The sequence below is a fragment of the Myxocyprinus asiaticus genome, chromosome 28, assembly GCF_019703515.2.
Source record: "Myxocyprinus asiaticus isolate MX2 ecotype Aquarium Trade chromosome 28, UBuf_Myxa_2, whole genome shotgun sequence".
Taxonomy (NCBI): Eukaryota; Metazoa; Chordata; class Actinopteri; order Cypriniformes; family Catostomidae; genus Myxocyprinus; species Myxocyprinus asiaticus.
The window spans coordinates 8936649-8960403 of NC_059371.1; the positions used below are offsets into that span (position 1 = coordinate 8936649).

General features: G+C 38.0%; 1 protein-coding gene across 3 annotated transcripts; it reads left to right on the forward strand.

Moving 5' to 3' along the window:
* Positions 1-34: 34 nt before the first annotated feature.
* Positions 35-21974, forward strand: LOC127419284 (sphingomyelin phosphodiesterase 2-like). 3 transcript variants are annotated; one of them, XM_051660572.1, is made up of 11 exons: positions 35-232; positions 544-864; positions 2139-2235; positions 6571-6647; positions 8839-8932; positions 9602-9691; positions 10124-10206; positions 12158-12290; positions 12384-12488; positions 13490-13661; positions 21107-21974. In XM_051660572.1, exons 2-11 carry the CDS (start codon positions 815-817, stop codon positions 21514-21516), a joined length of 1311 nt encoding a protein of 436 aa, XP_051516532.1. In that variant the 5' UTR covers positions 35-232; positions 544-814; the 3' UTR covers positions 21517-21974. The 3 variants fall into 3 exon arrangements, with proteins under 3 accessions (XP_051516532.1, XP_051516534.1, XP_051516533.1); XM_051660574.1 differs by having other exon boundaries at positions 21110-21974; XM_051660573.1 differs by lacking the exon at positions 35-232 and having other exon boundaries at positions 256-864.
* Positions 21975-23755: the final 1781 nt, after the last annotated feature.

Sequence of the window (23755 nt, forward strand, 5' to 3'; positions counted from 1 at the left end):
GTGTGTCATGCGCACCGGCTCGTACGGCGTTTTCTCAGCGGCTACTTTGTGCTGCGTAATGTCATATGATCAAGTGGATACAGTGACTGATAGATGTTACAGTGGAGGCCATTTGACGGGACGATGATGATTATCGATCTGTCATTGGAACAATACAGTCACGAACGCGCTCAGGAATGGATCGCTTATCGTGATCGCGCGGATCATCGATTTGAGTAGCAATGTCATGCAGGTATTTATACTATAAATTAAGCTTAAAGCGAATCTATTGTAGGTATGAACCTGTTCGAGTATTCAAAATAAATATAAACTATCAATCTGAGTCTCATTGTAAGTTCTTTAATAAAAAAATACAAATCAATGTAATGGTTTCAAATGTCACTGAGTTTGGCTGCGTTGTAAGCTCAGCCCCCAGACCGTGCGTGTGTGTATGTGTATGTGTGTGTGTATATGTGTGTGTGTGTGTGTGTATGTGTGTGTGTGTGTATATGTGTGTGTGTGTGTGTGTGTGTGTATGTGTGTGTGTGTGTGTGTGTGTTGCAGGCAGTGCTCCAAAAAGGGGCGGTCGCTCCGAACCGCCATTGAAGAAATAGAGAGCCCTTTACCTAACTCTTTCCCTAACCTTTACCCTGAGTGGAAGTGACGCCCCCTTTTGGAGCGGGTGCAACCCTCTTTTGGAGTAACTCCGCCTTCTTTTAGAGATTCCGCCCCCATTTGAAGGTCTCCGGCCTGCAGCTATACCTACTTGGGTTTAAAGCACTCTCAAATGACTCGCGCTTTCTGGAGCTGACTGAAGCCTGAGCTGCGCGGCACCATGGCAACGGAGCGGCCCGCCAAACTGCGCGTCTTCTCTCTCAACTGCTGGTGAGCTCACATGAAACTCTCCACGCCACATGACGCTAGCAAAGCGGGTTTATCATTACAGTGAATTTGGGGTGACGAATCAGCGCTCTTTTATCATTTTTACTCAACTTAATAGGCTTTATTTATTTATTTAATTCATTTTAATTAATTAACGTTTAAGTGTGAATTAAATTAATTATAAAATTTAGTAGCCTACTTTTTTAGTAATTGGGTCTTTCACATCCATTTAAAGTTCTTTACTAAAATAAGGTTTATTATAATGTTATTTATTTATTTTTCATTTATAAGCATTTATCATACATCTGCATAAAATGCAATCTGTGATGTTTAATCATTTTTAGATGAATTCCAGCTCTCTTTGAAGTATGACATTAGATTACTGGAGCTTGCTGGATTTATTTAATTAATTTATAATGCAAGTACTTATTTACGGTTGCTTTATGAGTTTGCTGCACGTTAAAGAGTGCCGAAATAATTTAATAATGTTTTAGTAATTGGGTTCTTCACATCCATTCAAAGTTCTGTCATCCAATATATGGGTTTAAACAAAATAATATCACTTTTGTCTTATTTAGCCATAATATATAGACCATGTGCTGGTGAATCTTTTATGATAATATTTTTTTTTTTATTATTAACATTGCATAAAGATTATACACTGCAAATACATTCACTGAGCCATATATGTGAACAGAACAAGAGAAAGGAAAAAAATTACACTTATAAATCATTGGTCAGGAAAGAAGCACATTGTGTATAATTAATAGATCTCAAAGCATTGAACAGGTAATTGACTTTTATGATTCATTCTAGCTGTTTTGTAGAAGTCTCTGTAAGTATGAAGGTGAAAGCACATGAGCTGACAGGGCTGCAGCAGCAGTCACATGACCTGCAGTCTAGGCCTCCCGCTCTGCTGATGCCAGCACTGTCAGCACCATGTTCCAGAACAACAGCCAAAATGTCAGCAGAGATACACACAGCCTGTGATTGTACAGCTAAGACAGAAAAATGTGGTTTTCAAAACTTCCACTCATTTCGACGACTCAGCTTTTGATTAAAAGCATGCATGTGATGTCACACAAAGCTGTGAATCTAACGGGGTCAGAGGTCAGCTGTGTTTATACAGTATGCGCAGGATAATGGCTTCACGTGTGCAAATGTTATTCTGATGTGATTGGGGTTTCACGTGTGGATTAGAAGAAGTGGCTCACAAGACAATGGTGACTGTGGTTTTGCGGGTGTGTTTCTCATTTTCTGGTGGATGTGCTTTTTAGGGGAATTCGATTCCTCAGTCAATGTTGTGCACAGCGGTACGAGATGATAGCAGAACTGCTGGACAGAGAACAGCATGATGTCGCCCTGCTACAAGAAGTAGGTTGCACAGTTTCAAATGATTTAAACCTGTGTCTTCTGAATAGATTCAGGGATTCAGTTCAGTTTTACTGTATGTCCTTGTGGCTTTAGCTTCTAATTTAACATAATATCCCTGTATGTATGAATAAAACCTTGTCCTAACCAGGTGTTGTGCAACACAGTTTCACACAATGTAACACAATCACAGCCAATCTGAACATATTTGATGTTTAACATACAGCTGCATGGAGATTTTTGGGCCAATGAAATTTAACTGTGGGTGGGGCTACCCACACTGAAAAAATGACTAGTAAGATTTATTTAATTTTTATTTAGCAAGTTTTTGCACACAGTTTTGTCTAAGTAAAACTACTAAGTAAAATTATGTTAAATCTACTTAACTTCGTGATATAATTGAATTATTATTTAATGAATAATTGATTAAAGTGTGTGAGTACATTTAACTTAAACATTTGAGTAAATACAGGAAGTTTTACTGACAAATATGATATACATGGTATGTAAAAAAAAAAAACTTCATTTTGAATCATGCACCATATGCTTAATTCATGCAGCTGTATGTAGTCTATGAGACAACATCACTTTGCATTACCTGAAATATGAACAAAGCAAATGAGCTGTGCATGCAAAGCTCAACACTTGGTGCATAAAACACGAAGACAGTGACAATCTACAGATATTTCCTGATCATGAATGGGTAATTTTGAGTAGAAAACCTACCAAACGTAATGTTAACACACTTGCAAACAGTAAAACCATGCAAACTCATTAATTATTCAAGCCATGTGCATGCTGGGAAAACCAGCTTCGAAAAGTTGAGTAAAATGTACTTATATTATTTACCAGTGAAATTTACTCAAATAATATATATGACAAGGTTTTCTACTTTAGAATTGATACATGATGACACATTGTAAAGATAATGAAGAATCTTCAGTAATATTTACTTACAAGCTAGAGCATTCATTTTTTACATGGGTAAATGTTGAATTTACTTAATATTTTCTATATATATATATATATATAATATATATATATATATATATATATATATATATATATATATACAGGTGCATCTCAATAAATTAGAATGTTGTGGAAAAGTTCATTTATTTCAGTAATTCAACTCAAATTGTGAAACTCGTGTATTAAATAAATTCAATGCACACAGACTGAAGTAGTTTAAGTCTTTAGTTCTTTTAATTGTGATGAATTTGGCTCACATTTAACAAAAACCCACCAATTCACTATCTCAAAAAATTAGAATATAGTGACATGCCAATCAGCTAATCAACTCAAAACATTTCCTGAGCCTTCAAAATGGTCTCTCAGTTTGGTTCACTAGGCTACAAAATCATGGGGAAGACTGCTGATCTGACAGTTGTCCAGAAGACAATCATTGACACCCTTCACAAGGAGGGTAAGCCACAAACATTCATTGCCAAAGAAGCTGGCTGTTCACAGAGTGCTGTATCCAAGCATGTTAACAGACAGTTGAGTGGAAAGAAAAAGTGTGGAAGAAAAAGATGCACAACCAACCGAGAGAACCGCAGCCTTATGATTGTCAAGCAAAATCGATTCAAGAATTTGGGTGAACTTCACAAGGAATGGACTGAGGCTGGGGTCAAGGCATCAAGAGCCACCACACACAGACGTGTCAAGGAATTTGGCTACAGTTGTCGTATTCCTCTTGTTAAGCCACTCCTGAACCACAGACAACGTCAGAGGCGTCTTACCTGGGCTAAGGAGAAGAAGAACTGGACTGTTGCCCAGTGTTCCAAAGTCCTCTTTTCAGATGAGAGCAAGTTTTGTATTTCATTTGGAAACCAAGGTCCTAGAGTCTGGAGGAAGGGTGGAGAAGCTCATAGCCCAAGTTGCTTGAAGTCCAGTGTTAAGTTTCCACAGTCTGTGATGATTTGGGGTGCAATGTCATCTGCTGGTGTTGGTCCATTGTGTTTTTTGAAAACCAAAGTCACTGCACCTGTTTACCAAGAAATTTTGGAGCACTTCATGCTTCCTTCTGCTGACCAGCTTTTTAAAGATGCTGATTTCATTTTCCAGCAGGATTTGGCACCTGCCCACACTGCCAAAAGCACCAAAAGTTGGTTAAATGACCATGGTGTTGATGTGCTTGACTGGCCAGCAAACTCACCAGACCTGAACCCCATAGAGAATCTATGGGGTATTGTCAAGAGGAAAATGAGAAACAAGAGACCAAAAAATGCAGATGAGCTGAAGGCCACTGTCAAAGAAACCTGGGCTTCCATACCACCTCAGCAGTGCCACAAACTGATCACCTCCATGCCACGCCGAATTGAGGCAGTAATTAAAGCAAAAGGAGCCCCTACCAAGTATTGAGTACATATACAGTAAATGAACATACTTTCCAAAAGGCCAACAATTCACTAAAAATGTTTTTTTTATTGGTCTTATGATGTATTCTAATTTGTTGAGATAGTGAATTGGTGGGTTTTTGTTAAATGTGAGCCAAAATCATCACAATTAAAAGAACCAAAGACTTAAACTACTTCAGTCTGTGTGCATTGAATTTATTTAATACACGAGTTTCACAATTTGAGTTGAATTACTGAAATAAATGAACTTTTCCACGACATTCTAATTTATTGAGATGCACCTGTATATATATGATGTCATGCCCTCATCAGCCTCTGCTCCTCCAAACTCTCACCTGCTCCCCATCAAACCATCAACCAGGACAATATAAAGTCTCACCACTTTCCCTCAGTCTTTGTCTAGTCTCTTTTGGACCCGCTTCTAGTGTGTTCAGCTCTTCCTTTAATTCTAGTTTCGTGAGTTATTTACCAGTTGGTCATCATTTATATTTGTTCCCTAGAATCCTGATTTAATCTGTGGTTTTTTTGCTTGTTTTTCTCTGTTTCTTCATGAGTTGTGCAATAAACTGCATCTGGGTTCAACTCCTCGTCTTGGCTTCGTAACAATATATATATATATATATATATATATATAAAACTATTTAATTTTTTTTTTTTTTTTTTCAGTGAGCGTGACACGACTGAAATATAATATCTGGCAACTGACAAAAGTTCCTGGTGCTTGTCATGGTCACGACTGCTTAAGACATAAATGTAGATTTAATGGACGGGATTGCTTTATCTAGAGATCCCACGGTCATGGAAATATGGAAAAATCACAAAACTGTAAAATTGTGAATTCCAAGCATGCTAATTAGATTTATAAATAAATACATTCTTAAAATGTATGGAAATTTCCATAGTTAAAATAAGTTTATTCTGTGCTCAGCTCTAAAATATTTCACAGGCTGAATGCATTAACATTAACTAACTACGTCTGTAAACATGAACTAGCAATGAATAATACTTTTACAGCATTTAGTAATCTTGGTTAATTTCAACCCATACTAATATATATATATATATATATATATATATATATATATATATATATATATATATAGATATAGATATAGATATAGATATATAATTATTATTATTTTAAGTAAACATATACAATTATGTGTATAATGTGCATATGTTAAAATTAGTTTATGCGGTATAATCTAATATAAATTATAACAATTAACAATAGTATTTTTATGAATGAACATTTGCCAAGATTAATAAATGCTGTTAAATTATTGTTCATTATTCAAATATAATGCATGATACTTAATATATTTACTGGTAACACTTTAAGGTTCTGTTTGTTAACATCACTTAATGCATTAGGTATCACGAACAAACAATGAACAACATATTTTTTACTACATTTATTAATCTATGTTAATGATAGTTAATAAAAATACAATTGTTTATTGTTAGTTCATGTTAGTTCATTGTGCATTAACTAATGTTAACATATACAACTTTTGATTTAAAAATTAGATTAGTATATGTTGAAATGAACATTAACCAAGAATACTAAATGTGATAAAAGTGTTGTTCATTGTTTGTTCATTTTAACTAATGTTAACAAATGGAACCTTATTGTAAAGTATTACAAATATTTCATTGCTAGAAATGACTCTATGGGTGTGATCTCTATAAAATTATTTTTATAAATCATTATCATGAACAACAGGAAAAGCCATGGATTTTCATTGGTCAAAAGGAGCACAAACTTTCTTTTTCATGCTGTGCCTGTTTAGGACATTGTGTAAGAGACCAGGAAAGCTTTTTCTAGTATGCACATAAGAAAACTGTAAAATTCTTCTTCTTCTTCTTCTTCTTATTATTAATTTATGTCCTCATAAAATTATAACATTTCAACATTGTGTGAAATCTGCGTAAACAGGCATTTGTACTGATTTTGGTATCTTGTTCACTTTTCTAGGTATGGAGTGAAAAAGATTTCCTTTTCCTGAAGAATAAACTTTCCTCCTCTCATCCTCACACTCACTATTTCAAGAGGTCAGTTCTCACTATGACATGGAGGGATTTTGAATGTTGCTTTGTACTTCAAAGTGATTGATATTTTGAAAGAGAGACTTTGAAACCTTTTTATCAGTGATCAGGCGGCAAGACGCTCTCACACATTCCAGAGTATTGCAGAGGGTATCAAGGAGAAAGGATAGGTGTGAAATAAAATCCCTACTATAAATAGCTCATCATTTATTCACCCTCACATCATTTCAAACCTGTATGATTTACTTTCTTCTGTGAAACGCAAAAGGAGACATTTTGAACAACGTTCATGCTGCTCTTTTCCACACAATGAAAGCAGACTGTGACTAGGGAGGGACTGTCAAGCACCAAAAAGCACACCATAAAAGTAGTCTAAATGACTACTTTGTGGTATATACCAAGTCTTCTGAAGTCACATTTTAGCTTTGAATGATAATCAGACCAAAACAAAATATTCAATGAAAATTTTGCCCTCTGACACAGCTCTAATATCTCATTCACACAAGGTTTCCACGGTCCTGGAAAACGTTGAAATATTAGGGAATTTTAAAATTGTGATTTCCAAGGCTGAAAATGTCATGGAGATATACAGTATACTGTACGTTAAAAAGTAATGGAAAGTTTAATGCTGAATATAAATTGATATAAATATATATTGATATAAATTTTTATAGTCATGCTCAGCTCTAAAATATTTCATTGGATAGAAACTTCTTTTTATAGGTGCAATCTCCATACAATTATTTTAAAGAAGTATCCATATCTACTAATCACGAACAACTGGAAAATTGATGAAGTCATGAAGATTCATTGGAAAAAAGGTGCAGGAAGCCTGTTTGCCCTTCTGTACATTCAAACTGGACAACCCTTTGTTGTATTTTTTCATTGTATGGAAAACAGCAGCGTGAACATTCTTCAAAACATCTCCTTTTGTGTTCCATGTTAGAAAGAAAGTCATACGGGTTTGAAATTACATGAGGGTGAGTAAATTATGACAAAATTTCCATTTTGGGGTGATGTGCATTAAGAGGTTTCTGAAAAGTCTTTCTTGGAGATAACACCTTGATTGATTATTCAGTTATTTACAGAGTACTTGCAGTTGACCCTTAGCTGCTGTCTTATCTTTATCATTATAACATGGTGTTGTTCTAATACTCTATTCTGATTGGCTGTAATGCGTGCGGTTCAAACCGTTGAATGTACAGGTAGTTACGGTCAGTTTTAATCACCGTTCGATAATGATGCGCTGTTTATAACCACAGCAACATAACATTACAGTGCAAGCAGAGTGAGCAACAGCAATTGAAAACATTTAGTAACCATTTTCACCAGCATAGCTAATATAATGGAATTCAGCTTGTTTTGCAAAGAGGGCGAGAGAAGGAAATCTGGACCTATTAAATGCATCTTTCGCTGTCCGACAAAGCGATGTAAGATGATTAATGTATTGTGTACACATCTCTGACTCAAACGCTGAAGGAGAAGCACTGTTTGTTTGCGGTGAAGCACTACCGTGCAAGGACAAATTGTGATTTCATTAATTCAGTCAGTCCTGCAGCCTTGATGGATACCATACCGATGTCTGAGAGGTCAAAATCTGCAGGTTTCAGAGTGTTTTGAATGGTTTTCCCCTTATCGTACAGTAAGTGTTATTTTTACAGTCAGTGCCACGTTTGTAATGCCGGTTTTTCCACATTAATGTGAAAACGACAGAGTGCAAATTAAATAATACATTTTCTCTGGAGTGCCAACCCCCATTCTGACCTATGTATGTGGTTGCACTACTTTTTTTCTGCATCTGATTTAGAACAGGCGGAGCTGTAGATCTAACAGCCCTTAGATAAAATTATTTTTTATTCTTCCAGTCAAAATTTATGCTGTAAAAATCTATAACAGCTGTAACTAATCAAATCTGGCAAGTGACTACGGTATAAGCGAGATAATTCATGGCTAGGTTTGCGTTAAATGATTTTAAATGCACTTATCGGAGGTTTCGCGTCGGGTCGTCCTTCGCCTATATGTCGTGCATTTAAAATAGTTTAACGCACACCTAGCCGTGAATTATCCCTTACATGTACTCATGTATATATATGTATATATATATATATATTTCATTATAGTTTGTCCATATATACAGTGTATTAGGAAATATTCATTTTTACTTACGCTCTACTATCTGATACTGGTGTTTTTACAGTGGAGTTATTGGCAGTGGGCTTGCTGTGTTCTCCAAACACAGAATCCAAGATGCACTGCTCTACCAGTACTCTCTCAATGGCTACCCATATATGGTGAGTTACTTGGAATACTTGAGTCTGATTGGTCAGTTGCTGCATTCTCTAGTCAAATATTTTAGTTTTATGACCACTAAGCTGTATATATTACCGTTGTCCCAGGCAACTGATTTCCTATGTACATAACTGTGCAAGTTTCATGTCTCACGCATCACTCTGCTGTCTATTTCATCTCACATAATGTCATATTTTATATCCATTTATTCATTTATTTGGAAAGCAACCATGTAATAATTGTGAAAAACCCCTTCAGGGTGATAAAAGACCTTCTATTTCACTTTGGGTTTTACTGAGTGATAATGACCGGACTGACTGTGCATTGTTCAATTCTTATCACCATGTGTGTGAGCACAGTACAGTATATGGATGGCCTTTGAACATCTCAAGAAGCTGTTCTAAGACAAGGCATGGCCAAACATTACGTCAGAATTTATTGTTTATCCCCAACATACATACTTTTTGTGTATCATAAGCTTATAATAGAGCCGTAATGATGTGAAAAATGAGACTGAATGTGACTAAATCATGTAGAGGAATCTGATACTTGTTTTGGTCCATAGCAGTGACTTGTATAACAACCTCCCATGCATTACATGACACATTTTCTAAATCTATCTTAATGTGTGTGTGTGTGTGTGTGTGTGTGTGTGTGTGTGCGCATCTCAGCTGTGCCATGGTGACTGGTTTGGAGGTAAAGCAGTGGGATTGGTCATTGTAGACATGTTCGGGTTGAAGGCACACGTCTATGTTACTCATGTAAGTCAAAGTTTGCCAGAACCTAAAATAAATGTAATTTCTTAAAAAATGTTGTTTCTGAAAACAGAATTGGAAGATGCTGACATCGTTGTTGCCAGCGCTTTCCTTTTTGGGTCTAGCAGTTACAAATAGTACACTCACTGTTTCATGAATAATAACCCAACGGTTGTGTCAGTCTTTCTTGTTTGCTTATGATTGTTGCTAAACCAAGCATAATTTTCGCTCTGTATGACTTTTGCATGGGTGCAAGCACCACTTCTTCAGAAAAGAACATGTACTTGTAAATGCGGTTAATTATATGCAAAGTACTGTATCAAGTGTCAATCCAGGCTGGTTTTAATAAGTTTCGTGAGATGTTCTTCAAGTTCTGTTTGGTACATTTGTGTGTAACTGAATATGATGCTCTTTTAGTAATGATACTCTTTTCCTCAGTTACATGCCGAGTACTCCAGGGCGCGAGATGAATACCTGCCTCACAGAATTGTGCAGTCGTGGGAACTACTGCAATTTGTGCGGTAAGAGATTATTGTAGGTTGACAGGTGAAGAAAGAAGAAAGTAACAAAGAAAGACGTGTATACTTGACAAAAGACCTAAGGTTACGTATTTTTAGAGTCAAATTCACTTTACAAGCCCATACCGTATTATGATGGCATATTGTGGACAAAAGTAAATAAATATTTTAAGGGCTTTTAATCAGTTAAAATTTTCGAATTAATTACATGACAAGCTGATTAATTAATCAGAATAATCACAATTAATTACATATCCGGCGTAAAACCTGTGCCAAGTCAAATATGCGGATCACAGATGGTCCGCTGTGGTGACCCCTAATGGAAGCAGCCAAAAGAAGAAGAAGAAACACAATTAATCACATATATCAGTATTTGCCGGGAAAGTGATGCTTTGCCAGGCCTTGCAGCTGTCTTATGGTTGCTGCTTGTTTATGGGTCTTTCTGTCTTAAATTTTGTCTTCAGCAAGTTAAATGCATGTTCAGTTGGGTTGAGGTCAGGTGGCTGACTCAGCCATTGAAGAAAATTCCACTTCTTTGCCTTGAAAAGTTCTCAGATTGCTTTCACAGTATGTTTCGGGTCACTGCCCATCAGTACTGTGAAGCGCCGTCCTCTCGCATTTTATCTCGTCAAAAGCTATAGAACCCATTATAATCAATGATGCTGTCTGAACTGGAAGTGTCCAACAGTAAACGTGTGTCCCGTTCCATTTTGCGCTTCATGCGCTGGCACTACTACTGTCAACAACACAAATAAACGGTTTAGAATGCTCCTGATGACGTTTCCAGTGTAGACGGCCTCAAGCCGTTGCGTTGCGTCTCGTCAACGGACATGCCTGTTGTAGACTGTGTGTTAGTTCCATCTGTCCAAAGAAAAGTGTTCTAGGACTTGGCAGGCTTTTTTAAATACTTTCTGGCAGTCTAAGCAAACTTCCTATTCTTGAGGCTTACCAGTGGTGTGCACCTTTTGGGAAACCCTCTGTATTTGCTTTCATGAAGTTTACTCTTGATTGCAGACTTTGACGATACGCCTACCTCCTGGAGTGTTCTTAACATGGCTTGATGTTGTGAAGTGGTTTTTCTTTTCCAAGGAAAGAATTTTGTGATCAGAAGACAAAAATACATTTTTAAGAATATACCAAATTGTTGATCTGGCCACTCCTAAGGTTTCTGCTATCTCTTTGATGATTTTTTTTTTTTTTTTTTTTTTTTTTCAGCTTAATGATGGCCAGCTTTATGTGCATTGACTGCCCTTTGAACCTCATAATGAGAGTTTACAGCAACAGCTTCCAAAGGCAAATTCCACATTTGGAATCATCTCCAGACATTTTAACTGCTTAATTTTTAATTAAATAACCTCGGAACAGCCCACATCTGGCCATGAAACATCTTCAGTCGATTGTCCAATTACTTTTAAGCCCTGAAAAGGGAGGTCTATGTATAAAAAAAATGCTGTAATTCCTAAACCACTTACCTAATTTGGATGTGAATCCCATCAAATAAAATCTGACAGTCTGCACTTCAATCATATATTGATTGCTTCATTTCAAATCCATTGTGGTGGAGTACAGAGCCAACATTATGTAAATGTCTCCCTGTCCAAATACTTATGGAGGGCACTGTACATAAATATTATGAAATAATTAAATAGATCATGAAATGTTGCAATAAAGTAAATATGACTGAAATATTTATTTATTTACATAAACACCTGATGTTTCAGATTACAACTGAAAGTATGTTTACTTATTGATTGCAACATCTCACGGTTCATTGATTGATTAATTGATTTCTGTCCACTATATAATTTTTTCATTATATATATATATTTATTTCATGCCTTATTTAATTATGCTAAACATTCATATCTGTATGCATTTATTTATTGATTTAGCAATTTTATGTATTTATTTTATTTTGTCCACTATATACCTCCATACTGTATGCCCTCTTTAGCCATACATCCTGTGGAGCAGGCATGGTGATTCTGGGAGGGGATTTAAACATGCACCCTCAGGACCTTGGGAACCGTCTCATAAGAGCTCACACTGGACTCAGAGACTGCTATACTGAAGCAGCCACATTTGATGTGAGTTCACTTCCTTGGCACATTTGCTTCACTGTATATCCTGTTTGTACACAAAGTGAAAGGAGAATCCGTACTTTCTATTGCTCTCGGCAGGGGTGTGAAGATGGCCACACTCTTATAGCAGACAATCACTTTACAAAGAAGCAAGATCTTGTTCCATTTGAGAAAGGCATCAGGATTGACTACATTCTCATGAAGGTAAAATAATCATCAGGACACTTCATATAAAGCTATTATTTCCAGCAACAACTAATTAACTAGAATTTAAGGTAAAATCTGTTTATGAATTTATTAGTGATGTCAGATTTGAAAGCAAATAGTTCTATTGACTGTGAAACGGAAAGTCAGTATGTCATCAAATTTGACCCTTTTTACTTTCTTACATATTCCTGGCCTTATTTCCCATGATTCATCATTGCATTATTCCAAAGGAAAAACAAAATGTTATATTTCACCAAAATGTAATAACCTGCTCTACCTCTAAAGCAACTTTCCTTTTTCATATGACGTCACTCAGGCCGTTGAAAAAAATAAAATAAATTGCAAAATAGCTTAATAGGCATTGTTTTAGGCTACTGTTGTAGGTACAGTAAAGCAGCCTTTCTAAAATTACTAACCATGTTAATGCAATAATTGAATTAGTGGTGGGCATTATCAAATAATTTTGTTGTCGAGTACTCTAACCCACAAAAAACTTTACTTGGAAATTAAAAAGTTAAAAATAATAAGTATGACACGTACAGAATGTTAGGACGGCGTTTTAGTGCCATGTTTACAAAAAATCTACGATTTTGAGAATAAAGCTAGAGTATTATGAGAATAATGTGGAAATGTTTTGAGAATAATCTCATAACATGCCTTTTACTAGAATAAAGTCATAGTATTATGAGATTAAAGTCATAATATTTTGAGAATAAAGTCAAAATTATTAGAATAAAGTCGTAGCATTATGAGCTTAAAGTTAAAAAAAAAACCGGAAATATAGTATGTTACGTTGCGGAAGTAAAATGGGCTGCAAAAAATGGTTCATGTTGACTTTAATCACTTAACTGTAATGGAGAATATTTAACACAATCTGTACAGTGTATTCAATCTATTCAATGTAAATATGAGTGTTTAACAAAATATTTATTTATATGTATATATCATTTGTTTTGTTTAGTTTTTTTGCTTTTTTGCTTTTTCTTTGTCTTGTGCAGGGCTCTAAGAGAGTGAACGTGAAATGTGAGTCTCTGTCCACCACTAAGGGTTCAGTGGCTGATAAACCCTTTCCATATTCGGACCATGAGTCCCTGACTGCTGAACTGGCCCTGATACAGTCAGAGGACAACAGACAGCATGGAGTGAGGAACACAGAGTGCTCAGATACTGGTATGTCGGCAACATTTTCAGAGAACAGCACAATAGTGAATGTAGGTGCATATGAAATAGATGGAGGAATTTATTTCAGTTGTAGGAATACTGGATTAATGGAATATTCAAAGAATACCTGATATGTGATATGTGTTTGATATATAGTATATCACGCAAAGTACCAGGACTTTAACGACCATAGATATTGGGGGACCATCATATTAGGTGTCCCCTCCATTATTTATTATTCAGATGAACAACAGATAGGGGTTTTATTGAACAAAAGCCTATCACTGGCCTACAGTCCACAGCAATCCATTTTACTTAGTGGCTTATACTACTTTCACTCGTAATTAAATAGTAGTGTGTTTATTTTGTATTGTGTTCATTTAGAGTACCAGAGACACCCTATATACACCCCTAACCCTAACCTTACCTTACAAATATTAACCAGGGTTTTACTACATTAACCATATATATACCGATCAGCCACAACATTAAAACCAACTGCCTAATATTGTGTAGGTCCCCCTCGTGCCACCAAATGAGTGCCAACCCGCATCTCAGAATAGCATTCTGAGATGATATTCTTCTCACCACAATTGTACAGAGCTGTTATCTGAGTTACCGTAGACTTCGTCAGTTTGAACCAGTCTGGCCATTCTCTGTTGACCTCTCTCATCAACAAGACTTTTCCGTCCACAGAACTGCTGCTCACTGGAGGTTTTTTTGATATGTTTTTGGCACCATTCTGAGTAAATTCTAGAGACTATTGTGCGTGAAAATCCCAGGTGATCAGCAGTTACAGAAATACTCAAACAAGCCCGTCTGGCACCACCAATTATGCCACACTCCAAATCACTGAGATCACATTTGAGATCACAAACACACTGATGGTTGATGTGAAGATTAACTGAGGCTCATGAACCATATCTGCATGATTTTATGCACTGCAATGCTGCCACACGATTGGCTGATTAGATAATCGCATGGATGATTGTTGGTGCCAGACGGGCTGGTTTGAGTATTTATATATATATATATATATATATATATATATATATATATATATATATATATATATATATATATATATATAGGTGTATGCAAAACAAACCAAAACACTTCTCTTTGTAATATAACAAAGTTTATTTATGCAGTAATATCAATTAATAATTAATACAATGCAGTCAATAAACTTCCGACTTACAACTACAAACTAAACAGTGACATGATTAGTGGTAAACAAAATAATCCTATAACACATGAGAGAAAGGTGTGTGTGTGTGTGTGTGTGTGTGAATGGGGGTGTGTGTGTGTGTGTGTGTGTGTGTGTGTGTGTGTGTGTGTGTGTGTGTGTGTGTGAATGGGGGGGTGTGTGTGTAAGGAGTGACGCACACAAAATGGCGGACGTGACTCTTGTGGAGAGTACGTCACACGAGATTTCCGGCCAGAGAATATGGCCGCGAATGTGGGTGGAGAGAAGCCAGTTAATGGCGTCTTCCCGTTTACTGCGTGTCTCCGCTTGTACGATAACTTAGGGACAAAGCTGAGCTTAATCACGAAGTTATCTACTAGCTAAAAGTGTGTGCGAGAATGTTTGTGAGGGGTCGCGTGTGTGTGGTTAGTACAAGAGAGAGAGAATAAAGAATAACACACTATAATATTCTATCTCTGCCCAGTTGTAAACCTCCTACTTGAATCGTATGATGACACAGACGAATGTGTGTTCATCCGTACTTTAACTCCGACTCAGTTCCTCGAGGCACGGGTGATGACGGGAGGCCGTTTCCTCGCTCTGATTCTCGGCGGGCAGGTGGAGAAATCAGCGACGTCGACTTGATTGAAGAGGGAAGAGAAATATTTTCTCTTCACTTCTGCAGGCAAACGGATGAAGATGCGGATTGCTCGGCGGTCTCCTTCGGATCCGTTAGAGTGTTCGGTGGAACACAGAGTAATCTCAACTCGTCCAGCGAGATGGAGATTGTATGGCCACAGTTTCAAGTCAGACATTACTTCCTTGTGCCACGAGGCTACACCTGAGAGCAGCGAAGAGCTGCGTCTACACACGGCGAGCAAAGTAGCTGGAAGCAAATCCCGGAATGATCTCAGAGTTATTTCTACTCCCGATGACGTCATGGTTGAGGGCCGTTCTGTTGTGTGCCTCATCCAATAGGAGTTGAGAGTTCAATCCTTTAGTGAGCAAGGCTTCATGGGATTTGTAGTCTGTTTTGGACTCCCTTTGTTTGATTTTGGCACAGTTTTTATCAGTAAGACTCTGTGTGGGCCTCAGTCAGGTTTTACGACCGTGTTAGGCCTGCCTTTGTCTTCTATCTGAATATATGAGGCCCAACACACCCCCATATCAGGACTGACCCACCTCCATGCTTGACTGTGGGGATGGTGTCGTTCTTGCCATCACCTTGCCTTTTTTGCTCCAGATGTACTACTGACCCATGGGTCTAAAACTCATTTTCAGTTTAGTGTCATACTTCCATAAAATCTTCTTCCAGGACTCCACAGGTCTTTCCAAATTCCTTTTTGAATATTCAAGTCATCATTTCCCTTGGTGAAGTTTTGTTTTCTTCCACCCCAAGAAGGTTGATGTTGTACAATATTTTAAAAATGAATAAATGGTGCTGCCAACTTTGTCTGTTGGAAATTGAAGTGCCTTGGAAATATACTTTTAGCTATGGTCTTTTCTTATGTAATGAAATAATCTCCTCTATAAGCTTTTGTGACAGCTTATTTTTAATTGCATTTTTTGCATAGAAATACATTTTTGCTTATGACACAACTTAAATTATAAAACTTAAGTGTATTGTAGAATGATGGCTTAATTTTGTTTTAAAACAATTAATTGTGTAGCCTTACATATTTAAGAAACAGCTACATGCAATAGGGGTTGAATAATTATAATATGGCTGTATTTCTTTTTTTTTATTATTTATTTATTATTAATCCCCTTTTCTTCCAATTTGGAATGCTCAATTGCCACTACTTAGTAGGTCCTCATGGTGGCGCGGTTACTCACCTCAATCCGGGTGGCGTAGGACAAGTCTCAATTGCCTCCGCTTCTGAGACCGTCAATCCGCGCATCTTGTCAAGTGGCTCGTTGTGCATGACACCGCGGAGACGCCCAGCATGTGGAGGCTCATGCTACTCTCCACGATCCACGCACAATTTACCCCATTGAAAGCGAGAACCACTAATCGTGACCACGAGGAGGTTACCCCATGTGACTCTACCCTCCCTAGCAACCAGGCCAATTTGGTTCACTTTCATTGAGTCATTCAGCACACCCTGGATTCAAACTGGCGACTCCAGGGGTGGTAGTCAGCGTCAGTACTCGCAGAGCTACCCAGGCCCTCGATATGGCTGTATTTAAAAAAAATCCTGCTATTTAGAAATATTAGGTTATATATTCACACTATGACTTTGAATGTGTCACTCAACTGATGTAGATGTAATGTTTAAAAATTCTGGGTCATCAGAAAAGCTTACCTTTGTAAATCCTTTGTAAAAAAAAAATAATTTTGATTGCAACTCTGTATACTGTATATGTATATATACTGTTACATCATGATGGCGCCACGGATGGCCGCCTTGGTGTGGAGCGCTCCTATTGTTTTGTTGTTTTTGTCTGTTTGTCCTGTGTTTAGTAATCTTTTTCCAGTCAGTTTTACCAGAGACGAACTGCTGAATATTCGACAGCTTATACCAGACAGTCTTTTCCCGGTTTTTGAATATTCAGACATTTTGCTAGACATTTTAGTTGGAGGCGCGGCTTTGTTGTTCAGGAGACGCAGGTGAGGAAGACGAGCCGGTGTGCTGGTCAAACTCCGTCGGTGGGGCTTTCAAATAATGCTGCTGAGCATTCGTCTTGCGAATCTCCGCTCTCTTCCTAACAAAACGGACGAACTACATCTCCTCATCCACACAAACAAGGACTTTTCAACCTCTGCTGCCTTGTGCTTCACAGAAACCTGGCTGAGTGAAGCCATTCCAGACAGCGCGTTACATCTGCCGGACTTCCAGCTGTTCAGAGCGGATTGCATCGCGAAGTTAACGGGGAAAACGAGAGGAGGTGGAACATGTTTTTACATCAATGAAAGTTGGTGTACAGATGTAACAACATTAAAGAGGATGTGCTGTCCTAATTTGGAAGCTCTCTTTATTAACTGTAAGCCTTTCTACTCGCCGCGGGAGTTTTCTTTATGTTTGAATGCGGTGCTGCAACAGCTGGCTGATCAAATCACAGACAACAATACCTGGACTCAGTTATTATTATTCTTGGGGATTTTAACAAAGCAAATCTCACACATGAACTGCCCAAATACAAACAGCACATTACATGCCCCACCAGAGACAGGAACATACTGGATCATTGTTACACAGCAATAAAGGATGCATATCGCTCTGTCCCTAGAGCAGCTTTGGGACTCTCTGATCACTGTCTGGTTCATCTTCTTCCAACCTACAGGCAGAAATTAAAATCAACCAAGCCAGTAGTAAGGACTGTAAAGAGATGGACCAATGAAGCAGAGCGGGAACTACAAGCCTGCTTCGATTGCATGGATTGGAGTGTTTTTGAAGCTGCAGCCACAGACCTGGATGAGCTCACATATACTGTTACATAATATATCAGTTTCTGTGAGGATATTTGCATTCCTACTAGGCCTTATTTAAAGTTCAACAATGACAAACCATGGTTTACAGCAGAGCACAGGCAGCTTTGTCAGGCCAAAGAGGATGCTTACAAGAGTTGGGATAAAGTCTTGTACAATCAGGCCAGAAACACACTGAACAAGGAAATCAGAGTGGCTAAAAGAAGATACTTTGAGAAGCTGAAAAACAAGTTTCCAGCTAACGACCCTGTATCAGTGCGGAGTGGCATGAAACAACTCACAAATTACAGGACTCCTACCCCCAAACCTGTGGTGGACCAACAACTCTCTGACGACCTAAATGTGTTCTTCTGCAGGTTTGAAAGGCCCAATCTCACACCCCACACCCACTCTGACCTTCACTTCACACAAACACCAACACCTCCTGCAACCCCCCTCCTCCCCCCTCCTGCCACTCAACCTGCACTTAAGATCTGTGAAGATGATGTGAGCCACGTCTTTCGGAAACAAAAGACGAGGAAAGCTTCAGGCCCAGATGGTGTCTCACCAGCGTGCCTTCGATCCTCTGCTAACCAGCTGGCCCCCATCTTCACACAGATCTTCAATAGATCACTGGAGCAGTGTGAAGTCCCATGCTGCTTCAAATGCTCAATCATTATTCCTGTCCCAAAGAAACCAAAAATCACAGGATTTAATGACTACAGACCTGTCGCCCTGACGTCTGTGGTCATGAAATCATTTGAAAGACTGGTGTTGGCCCACCTGAAGAACATCACTGGACCATTTCTAGATCCCCTTCAATTTGCTTATCGAACAAACAGGTCTGTGGATGATGCAGTCAACATGGGATTGCATCATATCCTGCAACATCAGGACAGACCAGGGACATATGCAAGGATCCTTTTTGTGGACTTCAGTTCAGCTTTCAACACCATCATCCCAGCTATACTCCAGAATAAATTACACCAACTCTCTGTCCCATGTCTATCTGTCAGTGGATTATCAACTTTCAGATGGACAGGTAGCAGCTTGTGAGACAGGGGAAACTCACTTCCAGCACTTCGCCAGATGAGGAAGTTCAACCTGCCACAGGTGCTGCTGATACAGTTCTACTCAGCGGTCATTGAGTCTGTCCCCTGCACTTCAATAACTGTCTGGTATGGTTCAGCTACGAAATCAGACATCAGAAGACTAAAAAGGACAATTCGGACTGCTGAGAGGATTATTGGTTGCCCCTGCCCCCCCTTCAGGAACTATACACTTCCAGATTGAGGAAAAAAGGCTGGAAAAATCACCCTGGACCCCACTCACCCTGCCCACTACCTTTTTGAACTGTTGCCTTCTGGCCGACGCTTCAGAGCTCTGAGCACCAGAACCGTCAGGCACAGGAACAGTTTTTTCCCTCAGGCTATTCGTCTCATGAACAGTTAAATTGCCCCATTGAGAAATAACTATGTGCAATACACAGTTTAGTCTTTTTTTATATTTATCCAACACATCCAACCTCTTCTGCCATTTCATTCCTCTGAAAAAAAAAAAAAAACATTTGCACTGTACATAACAGATTTGTATTTGCACTGTACATAACAGATAACAGATTTGTATTAGATTGCACTACGTATGTGTATGGGTGTATGTATGTATGTGTGTGTCTGTGTGTGTATGTACGTATGTGTATAACTATTTTTTCTATTTTATTTATTATTATCTATGTCTTGCTGCTGTTTTTGTATTGTTTTTGTATTGTTGTACACTGGAAGCTCCTGTCACCAAGACAAATTCCTTGTATGTGTAAGCAATAAAGCTGATTTTGATTCTGATTCTGTAGTATATAATTTTGTAAATATTTTTAGCAGCAGTTTTTTAATTCATTCCCTTTAAAGCACTGCCACTACAGCCATACACATCCAGACGGACTTCTTTGTCCATTGCTTCACATCTTACAGTGCTCTAAACTAAAGCCTATTGGCTGTTTTTTAAAAAGGCACGAGATTTTTTCAACATGCCCCACCCCCAACTTCATGTTTCAGTAGGAAATTCGTCAACAGACCAAAGAAAACTGCACTCATCCACATTCTCAGGGACTTTAAGTCGGCTAGCTGTTCCGTCAACCCACCGACCAATCGATTTTACAAATATCGTTTTGTCAGCCTGATCTCATGAAAATAACGGGACCGTGGTGACATTTTTGGCAACAAAATTATATGAAGTGGTTCCTTACACGTATCGCGGCAGTTCCGAGGTGAAATGTCTTCTGTATGGTGCTAAAAGTGAGTTAAATGTTCTCCCAAACAGATGAGGTTTTACTGAGTTTTAAATGAACAAAACCCACCTCCCTACCCTAAACCTTAAACCTAAAAACCTAACCTCAGTGTAAAAGCAAATGTGAAATGGAAAAACGCAATTGTTGAAGCAACCACATCATTTTGTGGTGCTTCTACAGTAAGACCCTTCCAGCTCACGTCGAAATGCGTGCTCTTCAGGACTCGTACCCTGATCAGCTGCATTGCAAGTTCAACGCTCTATCATGTTAAGCTGCAGTGCAATTTAATTGCAAGTAAAACTAAAAGTAGTTGAAGTGTTTAGATGTCATAAGAAAACATTGTGTGAGGAACAGGGAAAAGTAAGTGATTCTGCTTTTTTTACTCCTGATTTGTGTGAAAGTCGATGAAAGTCAGTGTTGTTGTAGCGCCTCTAGTGTTCATTTGACCAGGAAACTGCTGCTAGATGTACAAAGAGCCACGTAAAACTAGTTTTACAAAAATATAGGTATAGTAATGTGATTCTATGAGACCAGGCTGAGTTTTGCTCTAATATTGTTGTGTCTTCCTCCAGTAGTCCCTGTATCAGAGCAGATGGACGTAGTCTCAGAGGCTCGAGCAGTGATAAAGGAAGGCCTGTGTCAAACAGAGGTCCTGCAGGCCAAAGCCATGTGTCTGATAGGCGGAGGTCTGCTGCTACTGCTGTTGCTGCTGGCTATGGCCTTCCTTCCCTGTTTGTGCTCTGGAGGCCACTTCTCCTTCACCACTGTGGGCTTTCTGGGAGCTGTGTGCATGATCGTCTTGCTCTCCGGAGCTCTTCTCTACCTTTTCTTTGCCACACACATCAAAGTCCTGAAAGAGACTGAGGACCAGATGAAACTGACCTCAAATTACCTCCAGACTAAACTGTCATGGCATAGTGTGTCAGAGTCTTCATCCTCTGATGGTTCTCTAGAACACCAGCCCTTTAAACGGGAAGAGTGAGTTTGTTCAGATAGAGGTTGACCCCTAAGTGCTAGTCTGGGATCAGGTTACTGTACCTCAATGTTACATTATAGCTTATTAGGGTTTAACTTGAAAAGCTGACCCAAGAACAGTGTTCTGAGGCAATACCTACCTCAAAACAAAAAGTGATGGCATTAACAATGGAGCTGCTGTTCTCGCTGGTTTAGATGAACTGAAACTTAAATGGAAATCCCCATTTGTTTTTGTGCGTGTGATTACTGATTTCTACGCTCGTGTAATTGTTTCCCAATCCTGCGAAGACACATTCTGAATGTGGAAAGTGTGCTTACTGATATTTTAATGTTACTCAAAAGAGACTTGAATAGATTTTTTATCAATTTGTTGTTACTTAGGTATTATAGCATCATATTTTAAGCATTTTAGAACTGCTCAGTTCATTTAATCATAATTATGAATAAATCGCAACTATTCTTAAATTATTTTGTTGGGATCATTTTAACTGAATTTTTCGTAGTGACACAAGGATCTTAAAAGCCAGGACCTTTAACCAGGAATCTGTGGACAATTGTGTGGCATAAAATCAAACAGCATAGGATTTTCTTTAAAACAAAATAAAAAATAAATAGGCTAAAGATGTTCTATGTATTTCTAAATGTGGTACATTAATGATCTGATTTTCATTATGGAAAGAAATTATCTTTGTTAAAAGTTATTAATTAACATTATAAAGTATTACAGGAAAAAGTACATTGGGGGTTGCTGGGTCTGTAAATGTTGAAAACTCTGTCTTAAAGGATCATTGCAGGTGAAAATAGAGTTAAAGGGATAGTTCACCCAAAAATGAAAATTCTCTCATCATTTACTCACCCTCATGCCATCCCAGATGTGTATGACTTTCTTTCTTTAAATCTCCCAAAAGCACATAAATGCATCATAAAAGTAACCCACAAGACTCCAGTGGTTAAATCCATGTCTTCAGAAGTGATATGATAGGTGTGGGTGAGAAAAAGATTTTAGCTCTATTGGTAGCATCTGTTGCATGCCGATTACTACAGACAATAATTTCCACTCATCCCATAGTAAAAACAACCAAAAAAGACAAATGTGTTTGCAGTTGTATGTTTTTAATGAAAGTCTACGGGACAAATATAAAATGAGTTGTACTTAACCTGTAATATTTCTTTAAAAACTTCCCTCCCAATCCACAAGGTAGTGCTCTTGCTTAATTAAGTGATCAACAAATTCCCAATACAAGTAGCTCATGTAAAAGCAGAATGCTGAAAAGCTGAATTGACATTCGTCACAAAATCACAGGATTTATCACATAAGAAATTATCCCAAAAGCCTGACACTGAGTTCCAAACATGGATGAGATCCTTTCTTTATCGAATGAAATACCAAATGCATCACCACTGGCCATTTATGGAACACATTTTAACCTTAAAAAAGGCATATTAGAAGTGCAGAAGTATATGAGAATTTCTATAAATTACAATATTTTATTCATTTCATTATTTATAAGACTCATGCAAACTTTGTGTATTTGCATCTGCAAGACAAAATTCTTACCCAAAACAAACTAAAAGTGAAACTACTCAGCCATTGTAATTTATATATATATACAGGTGCATCTCAATAAATTAGAATGTCGTGGAAAAGTTCATTTATTTCAGTAATTCAACTCAAATTGTGAAACTCGTGTATTAAATAAATCCAATGCACACAGACTGAAGTAGTTTAAGTCTTTGGTTCTTTTAATTGTGATGATTTTGGCTCACATTTAACAAAAACCCACCAATTCACTATCTCAAAAAATTAGAATATGGTGACACGCCAATCAGCTAATCAACTCAAAACACCTGCAAAGGTTTCCTGAGCCTTCAAAATGGTCTCTCAGTTTGGTTCACTAGGCTACACAATCATGGGGAAGACTGCTGATCTGACAGTTGTCCAGAAGACAATAATTGACACCCTTCACAAGGAGGGTAAGCCACAAACATTCATTGCCAAAGAAGCTGGCTGTTCACAGAGTGCTGTATCCAAGCATGTTAACAGAAAGTTGAGTGGAAGGAAAAAGTGTGGAAGAAAAAGATGCACAACCAACCGAGAGAACCGCAGCCTTATGATTGTCCAGCAAAATCGATTCAAGAATTTGGGTGAACTTCACAAGGAATGGACTGAGGCTGGGGTCAAGGCATCAAGAGCCACCACACACAGACATGTCAAGGAATTTGGCTACAGTTGTCGTATTCCTCTT